Genomic DNA, 13901 nt, shown 5'->3' with positions numbered 1-13901 from the left:
TAAAATGGAAAAAAATTTGAACTTTTTTTTGCAAATTTTTTTTTGACCAGCTCTAATCCTACATTTAGATACTCATCTAAAGCCAAATATGCCCCATGGCATGGCCCCCCAACAACCACTATTCCCCCTTTTGCTTAATAGGACCATAACTTTCCTTATACCAGTTATATTCTTTGGCAGACCAAATGACCTCCTACCATCTCTAGTGCACCTTTGGTAGGTAGCTTTCAGGGGGGCCCCTGCTCTCTCATCTTACATATAAATGGGGGCATATCTTCCTTCCAGTCTCTTCTGCCTTCTCCCAATTCCCATTGAGTATCCCCACACTTCTTTCCTTTTCACCACATTGTGGTGGCTCCCCCAATCTGGTTCTTTCCTCATTCCTTCCCTACCCTCTGTGGCAGTGCTTCTCCAAATCATCCCTCCTTTGTTCCCCTCCTCCAATGACTCCCTCTCCTTTGGAGGTGACACCACCCTCAGACCTGACTTGACTGCCACCCCAGGAGTCTGTAAAATGCTACCAGCTCCTTCTGAGAGGAACTCTGTGGTCCCCAGCCTCGCCTGTTCTGCTCCTTATTGGCCCGAGAAGGCAAATAGACTGATCTGTAGCATTATTCCCCCCACCCTTTACCTTCTAGTAAAGAGCAGGATGGAGCAACACTGGGGAGGGGCACAGGGAGCAGGCTGCAATACTGACAAACTCCTGAGGATGACTACACACAGCACATACTTGCTTTTGGAAAGCTTGCAAGCCCTCAGAATGGCCTCTAAAATGTTGGGGCTTTGGGTAGTTAGAAGTGCTATGCTGTTGCCACCAAAACCATGAAAGTGAAACTGCATTGATAAGAGGGAGTTAGAGAGTGTAGGCAAGATAGATAGTTCTTAGTGTCACCTGTTGTGTTGAAAAGGGGATGTCTCAGGCCCAACATGGACTAAAATGTAACTAAAACCCTTGTTCACTATTACAACATTAAACAGTTAAGTATGGTCCAGAGCTTGATGTCAAGTTATTGCTGAAAATGGCTTACCCCCATTAAAAATCTTTTATTAAAGACAGAAAAAAAAACCAACAAAAATGAAATGATTTGAAATGTTAAGTATTAAGTAAGGATTTATTTTAACAACATTTTTACCCTTTAGCTGTACAGTCTTTTATAGAGAGAAACACTTGTTTGACAGTCTTTTAGATAGTATTAAAGATGGTATTTACTATCCTTCTTGGTGAAGAATGAAAAGGTTAGTTTAGGTAGTTGGGATTTGTCATTACTTAATTTAATCCTGCTTCCTTGAAGACAAACACATCAAAAGGTGAGAAAAAAGACCTGCAAAGAGAGAAAACAGAGCTTCTGTCTCTGGTGTTAACTTTCACTTGCAACCTTGCTGCTGGAGAAACAAGTCAGAACATGGTCTGATCACCCACTCCAAAACGCAGCAAACTTGAGCCAGCATCAGGCTGTTTTAGGCATTGTTTTTAGCTGCCTCTCTGAACAAAGGCTCATAGCAGTGTTGCAAAAGATGGAGCTATCTTGGCTAGCTAAGCCAGACTCTTTTACAGAAGACATACAGAAAGACATAAAACACATAAAAGAAAAAGAAATAAGGGGAATGGAGGGTGGAAATGACACCCAACGGAAGGGATTACAGCAGAAATGCAAATCTCTCATTCTAGCTGGAGGTGGCAAGGTTGTAGGTTCCCTCTCTCTGACCCGATCCAGTCAAGTTCCTAACTTAGGATCAGGATGATGAAGGCATAATGGATCTCATGGTCCCAGGAGATGGTGCGGGTGGCAGCCATGATCGTAAAGCTGACTCCTTCCAGTCCATGCCCTGCCCACTAAGATAATATCCAAAGAAATAGGGTGGCAACCTTTTAAAATTAACAATGACCAATCAAAACACATTTCAGAGATTTCTAGAACCTTTCATCTCTGTTATACATGGAGCCTTGAAGACCCCTGACTAAAGTTCTAGTAAGTTAAACATGCAGGTTTGCCTCAGTCTGTCTGTCTTCAACTCTTGCTGATTTATACAAAATAGTTTATGAAACAAGCTGTTGGACTCTTGTTACTTTGGACAATACATCAGTGGCTGGATTCCTATAATAGAAGGGCCTCCCCCCCACCACCACTGAAATTAATTTTTGTGAAGTTTTTCCCCCAAAAACAGTATAGAATTTGGGGTGGAGGGAGGCAGGCATGAGGAGAGGAAGGAATAGAGCTGAGGAGAAAAATCTCAGATATTTCAGCTTCTCTTATAGCCAGTTTATGGCTCAGCTCTGGGATAACAGAGGCAAGTGTGGTGCTGAAAAAGTCCTATAAATTTGTATATTGTATGGTTGTGAATTAATTAAGAATGCCAGAGTGCAGAGGGAAATGAAAATGAGAATTTTTATAGTTAGGGAACCTCTGAAAGCCAGAACCCCAAGTATTCTATAATTCTCTTACTATGGAATTTGCTGTAGAATCTATCCTTTGTCACAGTGTTTGGCTCCTTATCTAAATTTCTGTTCATCCATAATTTTTTCTATCCTACAAGGTTGTAAAGAAAATCTTAAAAATGTGACCCCATTGTAAACTGATGCAATGCTGTCTAGTGAATCTGCACAGTATAGAACAATAGCTTCAGAAACATTAACTGACTCATTTATTTCACTAAATGAACTCAAACCTAAAGATGACAATGTATATGTCAGTACTCAAGGCCCTGATTCAGGAAAGCACTTATGCATATGCTGCCTCCAGGAAGGAAGACTGCTGGGGAGAGATGGGGTCCACCTGACCAATAAGGGGAAGACAACTTTGCACACCAACTCACCAGTTTAGTGAAGAGGGCTTTAATCTAGGTTCCAATGGGGAACAAGTGACAAAAGTCCACAGGGAGGTTTAAAAAAGGTGACTTTAACAGAAGGCTAAATATTGGCTGGGGAGGGAGGAGGGAAGGGAGAATTATAATAGGGTCAACAAGAGGAAAAACCCTGGAGGAATCTGCTCAACATCTCAGATGACTGTACACTGTATAAATGCAAGGAGAACGGGGAATAAAGAGGAAGAACTGGACATATTAGTAAATAAGTTAATTATGACTTAATTAGCATCACTGAGACTTTGTGGAATAAATCTCAAGACTGGAATATTGGTATAGAGGGGTATAGCTTGTTCAGGAAAGACAGGCATGGAAAAAGGAAAGGATATGTTGCGTTAGATATCAAGAATATGCACGATGCAGGTGCAACAAAGGCAATTGTCAATCTGAGGCATTAACAGGAGTAGTGTTGTATGCAAGAGAAGGGAAGTAATGGTTCTGCTCTACTCAGCACTGATGAGGCATCATTGGGAGTACTGTGCCCAGTTCTGGGTGCCACACTTTAGGAAAGATGTAGGCAAACTGGAAAGAGTCCACAGGACAGCAACAAAAATGATACAAGTTTTAGAAAAACTAACCTATGAGGAAAGGTTTAAAAAACTGGGCGTGTTTAGTCTTGAGAAAAGGAAACAGAGGGGCCCTGATACCAATCTTCAGGTATACTAAGGGCTGTTATAAAGAGGAGGGAAATCCATTTTTCCTTATGTGCACTGAAGGTAGGACAAGTAGTAATGGGAGATTTACAGTAGATATGAGGAAAAAACTTTCTACCTATAAGGGTAGTTAAGCACTGGAATAGATTTCTACTACACTGCGGGGGGAAGAATCGATCTAAGTTACACAACTTCAGCTACGTGAATAATGTAGCTGAAGTCGCTGTACTTAGATCTACTCACCGTGGTGTCTTCACTGCGGTAAGTCGACTGCTGCCGCTCCCCTGTTGACTCTGCCTGCGCCTCTCATTACGGTGGAGTACAGGAGTTGACAGGAGAGCTCTCAGGGGTCAATTTATCATGTCTAGACTAGACGCGATAGATCGACCCCCGCTGGATCCATCGCTGCCCGCCAATCCGGCGGGTAGTATAGACATACCCTGAGTTGGACAAAGATTCTCTAAAAATACTGAATCTCTATCAGCCCTTTAGACAAGGTTTAGGTAAAATTCCAGGCTTATATTCCAGGTATGGCCAAACTGCGGCTTTTTTACAGGTAAAGAGCGGCTCATGGAATCCCCTTTGTGTCCTCTGCCATTCTCTGCTTACCAGACTAGGGCTGGGGGAGCTTGGGGCTTCTGCCCTGTGGCAGGGCTAGGGACTTCTCCCCTATGAGGAGGAGAGTCTCAGGGCTTTAGCCCTACGCATGGTGCGTGTGTGATGGGGCTCAGAGCTTCAGCCCTGCATGGGGCAGCGGTACGCACCAGGGCTCAGGGCTTCTGCACCCTGGCGCCTCAGTCTGTTAGGTGGAGAATGGGGGGGGGGGGGCATGCATGGGGGGCTCCGGGAAGTACTTCAAGAGAATTTAAGCCCTGGTGAACCCAACGGCATGAGAGTGAGACTGTCAGAGAAGCTCACACATGCACATTATTTCAGGAACTTGCATCATTCTGTATTCAGATATTCTGCAGAATACAGGCTGTATTTACTGTTCAAAGGTCACATTTGTATAGTTTTAGCTTTAAATGTTAATCCTACATTAATTTCGTGGATGACAACGATATCTTCAAATTGTAAGAAATGCAAGGAGAAAACCAAAATATTAAGCCAGAATGGGAAGAAGATTTTGCATTCACGGTTAAAGATGGCAAACCCCTGTGCCTTATCTGCAATGCATCATTCACTAACCACAAAGCGAGCAACTTGAAACATCACTATGAAATGAAACACAATAACTTTTCATCTAAATACCCTCCTGAAACAGAATTAAGGAAAAACAAGCTATCCAAATTAAAATTACGCCTAAAAACAGTCAGACATTACTTTCAGCATTCAGTAAGGAAGCTGACACAATGACCTAAGCTAGTTTTGTTATGTCATGGAATATCGCTCATGCTAAATGTCCATATTGTGAGGAAGAATTTGTTAAGAAGAATATTGCAGAAGTGGTTTCACTTTTAGATCTAAGTAACACAAAACTTCAATGAGTAATAAAGCAAATTCCAATTTCACACCACCCTCTGGAGAGGTGTAGCTCCCCAGATCAGTGCTGATGTTGCAATCAAGATGCAAAATGATCTAAAGAATTCTTTACCATACAGCCTAGCTGTTGACAAATCCACAGATATACAAGATAAACCACAACGAGCAAACAATATTTGTTCACTGTCTTTCTGTGGATGTAATTGTGAAAGAAAAACGCTGGTCTTGGTGGCACTAAAAGAAACAACCTGCGGAGTTGACGTAAAGAATGCACTTGACAAAGCACTGACAAATGCTGACGTACTGCTGGATAAACTTGTCAGTGTTGCAACAGATGGAGCACCTGCAACAGTGGGGGAAAAAGGTAGGACTTACCAGACTCTTGAAAAGCGATCCCAAATATCCAGAGTTTCTCCCTGTTCATTGTATCATCCATCATGAACATCTCGCAGGCAGATACTTCAAGTATGAAAATGTTATAAAAATGATCCTAGAAATTGTCAGTTTCATCTGTTCAAATAGGAAGACTCATCGACAGTTCAAAAATTTAATCGAAGAGCTGGATCTAGACCCACAAGGCCTCTAACTTTAGCAGTAATTAGCCATGGTCTAGTAAGTAGGATGTTAATATTTTTAAAAATGCACGTGTAAAGGTTGTGTGTTTCTTGTGGCTCTCAAACTTCTGAAGATTATTGTATGCATCTCAGAGGGACAGTAAATTTGGCCACCCCTGTTATAATTCCCTCCACAACATTACTGTTTTTTGTTTTGCTTTTTTAACTATCAGGAAGAATGCAAATCAGTTTTCTTCTATGGTATGTTTGCTTTTAAGATAACTGAGGGGTTTTAGTCTAACAGACATTACCTGTAATTTGTTATGGTTACATTTATCCTTATTTATAATTTCTCAGTCTTTTCTACTTGTGATTTGCTCTTTCTACAGAGCACATGAGAGAAAAAAAACGTTCCTCACAATATACATACCAGTCTTCCCAAAGAACCAAGACTGTGAATAATCACTTCATTCATGTAATGACACCTCATCAATACCAATATTTATGCATGGGTGTTTCAAATATGGCATTTCCTTATACAACATGAGGCGGAATTTAGAGAAGCAGTTCAAGTCTTCTGTATCTAGATATCAGGGCTGAAAAAACAACAACACCACTGTCTACTAAAGTAAAGCTATGTAGTTAATCAGGACAAAAGCCCAGCTGTGTTCAGCTCTTATAAAAAATAAAGGATTTTTGGATTAATAAATCAGGATGTATCAGACAGAACAGCAAGTAAAGATTAAATTTGAAGAAGAACTTGAATCAAATTCGGTTAGTTAGATAGGAAATATAGTGTCCAGATGTGTCTAGATTAAAATCTTAATATACAAAGCTACTAGCACTGTAGGTTCCTTCCCCCACTCCAAATCAGTGGGTGTTCTTTATAAACATAGCAAACTGATATGAAATGGCCACTTCACTCTATTTTAATTAAAGACTAATTCCAAACAGCAAGCACAGCATTAGTATAGAAACCAAACATGCATGGTGGACTGGCCTCTTGCATACATGTATGTAAGAAAAATACAACTGATTTCAATGGTTTTTATTAGGCATTAGCAGTTTACAAATTTGAGAGTTGTTTAAGAAATAAAGCTATAGAACAGAATCAGTTGGAAACTCATTTTGGGGGTTTTTTAGATCCACAAAATTTGCAAAATACTTTGTCAGAGGCAAATTCCAGGCTGTCTAAAACACAGCCCCACTATATTTTCTTATTCACATATTTCGTAATTTATCAAAAAACTAAGATTGTTCTAAAAATACCTAACAAAACTAAATAGTCAATTAAACTACTCTATCTGTCCCTATAATTATGTATACTTGAATTTTGTTCATTTTGTACACGATACTGATTGTTTAAGAGCACTTAAGGAGACTATATTGCAATTTTTAATAATTCTCAAAATTATGAATAAATAGATCCCATGACAAAATTAAGTTTGTTACCTTTTTACTTGAGTATTTATATATTTCATACCTCACCCTAAACAAAAGATTTTCTAGAGGAAATAATGCTCTCAAGGTAATATTCCCTTGTCATTTTAATGCTGAACAACATGAATTTCAAGAGTTTCTATTTCATGACAAGCAAAGGTCCAAATCAAGTCCTATATTTTGCTATAATACACTAAATACCATTTCAATGTATGATTTTTTTAACTTAAGATTTCGTTTCTACAAGACACAAAAATGTGAGCAGCCAAACTATGTATACATGTGGCATCTGAGGTTTATGACTACAGATGCAGAGATTCAGATCAGTAAGTCTCATCTTTCCATGTAAGCGCCCTTATATCCACCTTTTTCTTCCCAGCCCCACAGCCAACTGGGGGTGGGGGGGGGGAGGAGGAGAGAGAGAGAGGTATTGTATGTAACACTAAGGACACTGGAAGATACAACACTATAAAGGAACAAAAGCGTAAGTGATGTAACAAGTTACTACAAGGTTTTTGCTACATAAAAATAAAGTGACAGTCCAAAAATTCCAAGAACCAGAAAGTAACATGGTAAACAAAAGTGGCAAAACAACTTGCAAAATATTCTACAGCCTTAAGGCAGCCTTCATTTCAATCAGCAATGTGATCACTGGCATATCTGGAGAGAAATTCTTCTTTAGTGTACTTAAATATGTTGATATGCAACTGGTTAAGAATTATATCGATCCTAGAAAAAAGAACAAAACACTCATGGGCATGTTTTCCACAGCAAGATAAATTAAATATGGTAATATTCATTAAAAGTAAGTGAGGTTTAATTTTTAAAGTCACCACATTTAGAAAATTGGCCAAGATTTTCAAAAATAAGAGCTTAATATTGGGCTCTTGAATTTCAAAAATTTAATCTGAGCTCAATGGGAATTGATGGGCGTTTGGTACTTTTGAAAATCAGGCCTCTTACTTAGGTGCCTAATTATGAATTTAGGATTTTAAGTTTCAGTGTCTATTTTTAAAAATATTGGTCCTTCCATCCAGGGACTCTATGGTACATTTTTCTATCACGTCAATTACAGAGACAAAAGCCTAACAGTTAAATTACTACTAGTTACTCTAAAATGGGATATGAGCAACAAATACGCTTGATACAATGCACGTTCAATTACTATAAGAAAAGGAACATTTTAGTCATTTTTAAGTCTCAACTGTACCCATGGAAACTTCTCTAAGAAAAGTGAATTAATTGGAAAGTCATAAAAAGCTTTAAATATTTTACCATCTGTTATGAAAATTCTCTGACATTTCAGCTACATTATATAAAAACAATCAATCAACTTTTTCCCCCCTAAGGAGTTAACAGGAATCATGTGAATAAATCCTCATGACAAGACTTCAATATCTATCCTGTTATTTTTAATATTTCTTACTTTCCTAATTTACTAACCTGTATAGAAGTCATGACTCCATTAGCAAGAACAGAAAGTTTTCCAGCCACTGATTTCACTCCTTGTTTAAACTGAGCCATATCCGGAGCTGAAGGCAAGACATTTGCAATACTGTAACTTCCTATATAGGGAATAAAAAACATGCAATCGTGATACTGTATTAAAAATAGCATGTTTTGAGAGCTACTATCTACTACATTGAACACCAACCCCATGAATGTCTGCATGTCCATACTAACTAAAGTTCTAAAAATTAAAAGTAACCCTTAGATATAAAACAATTAATCAAATTACTCAGACTCATCTTGCTTTATATTTTCAAATGTCCATTTGAGAATTTGTACATATTCCTACCAAACCTGCTATTTTCTAAAAACATACACTCCACATTCCAAGTTGAGCAATTACACTATGCCAACATATAAGATTCCTCTGCAGTTTCAATTGGATACAAATACTATTAATTTCCTTTCCTAAACTGTTATTTAGCTTTGCTGTGTGTTGTTAAACAGCTCCTGTGTTTTGCTTCAAAGGTGGATGCACTGGTATAGGTGGAATTCCGACACTACCTTTGGGAGGAATTTAGGGTGATGCCGTAGCGATACCTTGTCCCTATGGAATATAGTGTAGGAGGGATCTGCTATCATGGCGGCTAGCTCACCTACCCACGTGGCTGAGGTTATGGCTACCAGGAATGTCACTTTCATTGAGAGGTGGGAGAGGGAGCACGTTGCCAACGGTTCAAAGAGGGGCTTCATGAGGGTGGAGAGGATGAGATTAAGGTCCCACAGAGCTGTAAGCTTCAGTGCTGTCAACAAGAAAGGCTCACAGCATCTAGCAGTCCGTGGTGCACCTCTGGAAATGTCAGAGGACCTAGGTGGTGTCAGTGGGGCCATACTATCCAGGGGGTGCAGAGGCACTGGCAGGAGGGGGCACACACGGGTGAGTGTTCCAGACGCACGGGTACCATGGCAGTTATTGGTACCATCAGATCCCATTTGCACCTAGCCTTACTCTCCACATGTGGAAGCTTGGGCATTGGTCCAGTCGGATCCGTGCACAATATCTCACCCAACTTGGCCTGGCTTGGGGAAGAAACGCTGTGCGCTGGAGCAATCTATGATAGGGATCTGATTTTATGCTCATGACAGTGTTTTTTACTCTAATGTCGGTACTTGTCCTTTGTCTTCAGTACCAACAGACCAGGGGCATAAAGGGTGATCAGAGGGGCTCTCACTGCCAATAATGGTCGCTGTACCGGGGGCTCCATCGGTCCCGGATCAGAACATGCCCTCAGTCTAAAATGGCTTCCTCCATCAAGTACTTATGGAGGCGAAGCCACAATGTGTGTCTTGCCGAGGTAGCAAAGGCACCTCTGGAGTTTGTCACTCACAGATAATGAGTGCAGGCAGGACACAATTTTTAAATCACGGAATCTGGGGCATAGTCCCCAGGTGGAGAATGTTCCCCAAACAGGGAAAGAACTACACTAACATATAGATCACTAAAATGACAATATACAACTATCTGCAACTAGGTACACAGAACAAGGAGTGGTCACTCTCTTAGTAAAATTAAGAGTGTGAAGGAACAGGGGTTTCCAACTCAGGCCGTGCGGCGATTAGAGGGAACCAAAGAGGCGTCAACCCACTGTACCTATTATACCCTCGGCTTGAAGCACAAGGGGATGCATCACGTATGTGTGGGTCAACGGACACTTCTTCCAGACTGAGGTGCATGGCATGCATGCACACCCACATGTGGAATACACATAGGTACCATGACTTGAAGAACTAAACAATTTGCATTTTAGCAGACAACCCCAGAGGGGAATGAGTAGTGGTGTCACCCGTCTTGCAATCTTTCGTGCCTTACAGTAGCTCCCATCTGGGCTGCTCACAAACAGCCTTCCAGCATGCAAGCCACACCTGAGGTGTCTGTGTGTAACGGCAGCCTGCCAGGTACACCTGGGCTCTCACTAGCCTGGGTTATACTGCAGGGTGACCTCAACACACCCCAGTCCCAGATCGTCCCCCAGAAATGTATGTCCTGTACTGCCCAGCCCTGTCCTGGCCAGTACAAATATATTAAATCCATTATTCCTTTACAGAAATAATATGCCAGTTTATTATCTTAAATAGCTATCAGGCACTTCAATTTAAAAACACTGGATTAGATAAAACAGTAAAGCAAACTTAACAACTACAAAGAGAGAGATTTTAAGTGAGGATAAGTAATGAGGTATAAAGTTAGACATGGTTACAAGAAAAATAAAGAGAAAACTCTCACTAGTATCTACTTACAAAACTAACTTAGTTGCAAAGCAAACTTTCTCCAGGCTCCAGCAGATTACTGACCAAACTCGCAGGTCAGGACCCCTCCCCTAGAGTCCAATGGCTGTTTCCTTTTGTCTTCTCAGGTGCGGAGAATGAGGTGGGCAAGGGGGGGGGGAGGGTGTCCCCTTGGGGCATTTGTCCCCCCCCCCTTTTTTTTTTTTTTAAAATAGTTTCAGTCCCCCACTTGAAAAAATATTTCAAGCTGAGACCCAAGAAGACAACAATATGTTTTTTTTCACCTGTTTGAACTTCCTTTGTTTTCCCCTCCTGCTTGATAACTCTGTTTACTGCTTCAAGGCAAATTAAGGCAAGCACACATTGCTTCCTTTGTTTAGGACAGACCTGACTTCTGCCTGGGCAGGGCTGTAGGGTTTGGAACATGTGTTAATAACATCATAGGGGGAATCTTATAACTTCACAAACAATCTTTCCATCCATATTTTAACAGGACAATACGGAACAGCAAATAATGAGTTTTCAAATGATACCTTATAAGGCATACTTTGTACAAAAGATTATTACAATAGTGTGGTAGCATGTAAATACAGGAGTGTATTCTGTCACACTACTTCACAGTTGGAAATAGACTGAGCTGGAGGCATCCTTCAGAATACTCCATTTCAAAGATTCAATGGACTATAAAAGAGAAGGGGACCAAGAAAGAGAAGGTTACTCCCCTTGTGCAATAACTGAGGCTCTTCGAGATGGTTGTCCCTGTGGGTGCTCCATATTAGGTGTCTTGACGCCCTGCACTTGTAATCAGAGATTTGTAGTAGCAGTGCCCCGGTTGGCCGCGCATGCACGGAAGCCATCTCGCGCCGCTCTGAGTGACCACTTAGCATGCGCAGCCAAGCATCCCTCAGTTCTTTCTCTACCCCAGAATCAATGTGAAACTCCAAAGTAGAGGGGAGAAGGGAGGGTAGTGGAGCACCCACAGGGACAACTATCTCAAAGAACCTCAGTTACTGCACAAGGTGAGTAACCTTCTCTTCCTCTTCTAGGAGTGTCCCTGTGGTTGCTCCACTTTAGGTGACTATGAAGCAGTACCCCTCGATGGAAGGAGGGGCTTCGGAGTATTTTTGTTAACAGTGAACAGCACTGAGAGTCCAAACTGAGTGTCGGCAGAGGAACGTAGTTCCAAGGCATAGCGTTTGGTAAACGTGTGGGCCAAAGCCCAGGTAGCTGCCCTGCAAATGTCTACGATGGGTATGTTGTTGAGGAACACTACAGACATGGATAGCGCTCTGGTGGAGTACGCACGAATCCCAGTGGAGCAGGGGTGTTGCTCTGATGACAGAATAGGTGGATACAGCCAGAAATCCATGCAGATAATCTTTGTTTAGAGATGGCCTCACCCTTTGATTGCTCTGCGACCAAAAGAAAGATGGGACAGTTTTCTAAACGTCTTTGTTCTTTCTAAGCAGAAGGTCAGAGCTCTACGGACGTCGAGAGTGTGAAGGGATGCCTCCCCAGTGTTGGCGTGGGGTTTCGGAAAAAACACAGGTAAGTAAATGGGTTGGTTTAAATGAAATGAAGAGGCTACTTTAGGTATAAATTTAGGGTGGTGTCTTAGGATGACTTTGTCTTTATAGAATGTGGTATACGGCGGGTGTGCTATTAGGGCCCCTAGGTCCACTACTGTTCTTGCTGAAGTGATTGCAATAAGGAAGGAGACCTTCATTGATGGATGTAGCAGTGAGCAAGTCGCAAGGAGTTCGAATGGCTTGCCCATGAGGATGTGTAGCATGAGGTTAAGGTCCCATATAGGAGTAGGGTGTTTTAGAGGAGAATAGATGTTGGTCATGCTGTTTAAGAACTGTTTAGTGGTTGGATAAGCAAAGATCGTGGTTCCATCTACCTTAACTTGTAGTGAGGCAATGGCTGCTAAGTGTACCTTTATGGCGCTATTGGAGAGGCCAGCCTTTTTAAGGCCTAATATATAGTCCAGGACTCTGGGTAGAGGGGCAGAATGAGGAGACTTATGATGAGCCTCGCACCAGGTGCAGAAACCTACCCACTTATGAGTGTAAGTCTTGCGTGTGCTCAGTTTGCGACTATTCAAGAGAATATCTTTAACCTCTTCAGAGTAATCCTGATCCAGCCCCATTAGCCATGGAGTAACCAGGCTTTGAGATGGAGAACCGCTAGGCTGGGGTGAATGATGCGGCCAGCCTCCTGTATTAGGAAGTTGTGGAAGGGTTTGAGGAGGTTTCACCGCCATCTGTGTTAGGTATGGGAACCACGTCTGTCTGGGCCATGTGGGCGCAATGAGTATGACCCTGGCCTTGTCCTGTCTGATTCTGTGTAACACCCGGCTTAGTTCCGGGCGGGAACGCGTACATTAGTGGTGCTTCCCATATTGTGAGGAGGGCATCGCCCAGTGAGTGGTGCCTCAGCCCCGCTCAGGAGAATTATTGAGGACATTTTGTATTGTGAGCTGTTGTGAATAAGTCTACAGTAGGAAACCTCCACTGGTTGAATACGGTCACGAGGGTTGGGTAGTCCATCTCCCACTCATGGATTTGTGAGAAGTGTCTGCTCAGATGGTCTTCCATGGTATTCTGAAGTCCTGGCAGGTAAGCTGCAGAAATGTCTATATTGTTGGATATGCACCATAGCCCTAGGTGGAGTGCCTCAATGCAAAAAGGGTATGATCGAGCTCTGCCCTGTTGGTTTATATAAAACATGCAGGCTGTGTTGTCCATGAGGACTTAGATGGTATTGTTGCGGATAAGCGGAAGGAAGTGTTTGCATACTTTTCTAGAATGTTTATATGTAGGTTGGTTTCTGCTGGGGACCAGCGTCCCTGGATGGGGTTGTTGTCCAGATGGGCTCCCCATCCCACTAGGGAGCCATCTGTGGCGATTGTTATAGTGGGAGCTTTTTGTTGGAATGTGACCCCTGAACAGATGTTTTGCAGTTGTATCCACCACTTGAGGGAATCCTCCTCTCTCCGGGGTATAGTGAGCCGTTTGTGAAGGGAATGCTTGTGTGGTATACAGCAGGCGTGGAGCCAGGCCTGTAGGCATCTCAAATGCAGTCGGGCATGTTTGACTACATAAGTTGTAGCAGCCATATGCTCAAGAAGTTGTAAGCAGGCCCTAGCGGACATTTGGGGGCTGTCTGATTG

General features: G+C 41.9%; 1 protein-coding gene across 4 annotated transcripts in view; it reads right to left on the bottom strand.

The window, feature by feature from the left end:
- Window positions 1-6584: 6584 nt before the first annotated feature.
- The window catches only part of ARFGAP3 (ARF GTPase activating protein 3), a 94485-nt gene continuing 87168 nt past the window's right edge, over window positions 6585-13901 (bottom strand). For all 4 annotated transcript variants that reach the window (XM_073317157.1, XM_073317146.1, XM_073317127.1 and 1 more), the window contains 2 exons: window positions 8435-8556; window positions 6585-7720 (listed from right to left, as the gene is read on the bottom strand). In XM_073317157.1, coding sequence (XP_073173258.1) covers window positions 7703-7720; window positions 8435-8556 — 140 coding nt within the window. In that variant the 3' untranslated portion in view covers window positions 6585-7702. The remainder of the gene's footprint in view (window positions 7721-8434; window positions 8557-13901) is intronic.

Source organism: Lepidochelys kempii, chromosome 1 (genome assembly GCF_965140265.1).
Source record: "Lepidochelys kempii isolate rLepKem1 chromosome 1, rLepKem1.hap2, whole genome shotgun sequence".
Classification (NCBI taxonomy): domain Eukaryota; kingdom Metazoa; phylum Chordata; order Testudines; family Cheloniidae; genus Lepidochelys; species Lepidochelys kempii.
This window is presented reverse-complemented; position numbering and strand designations above follow the sequence as displayed.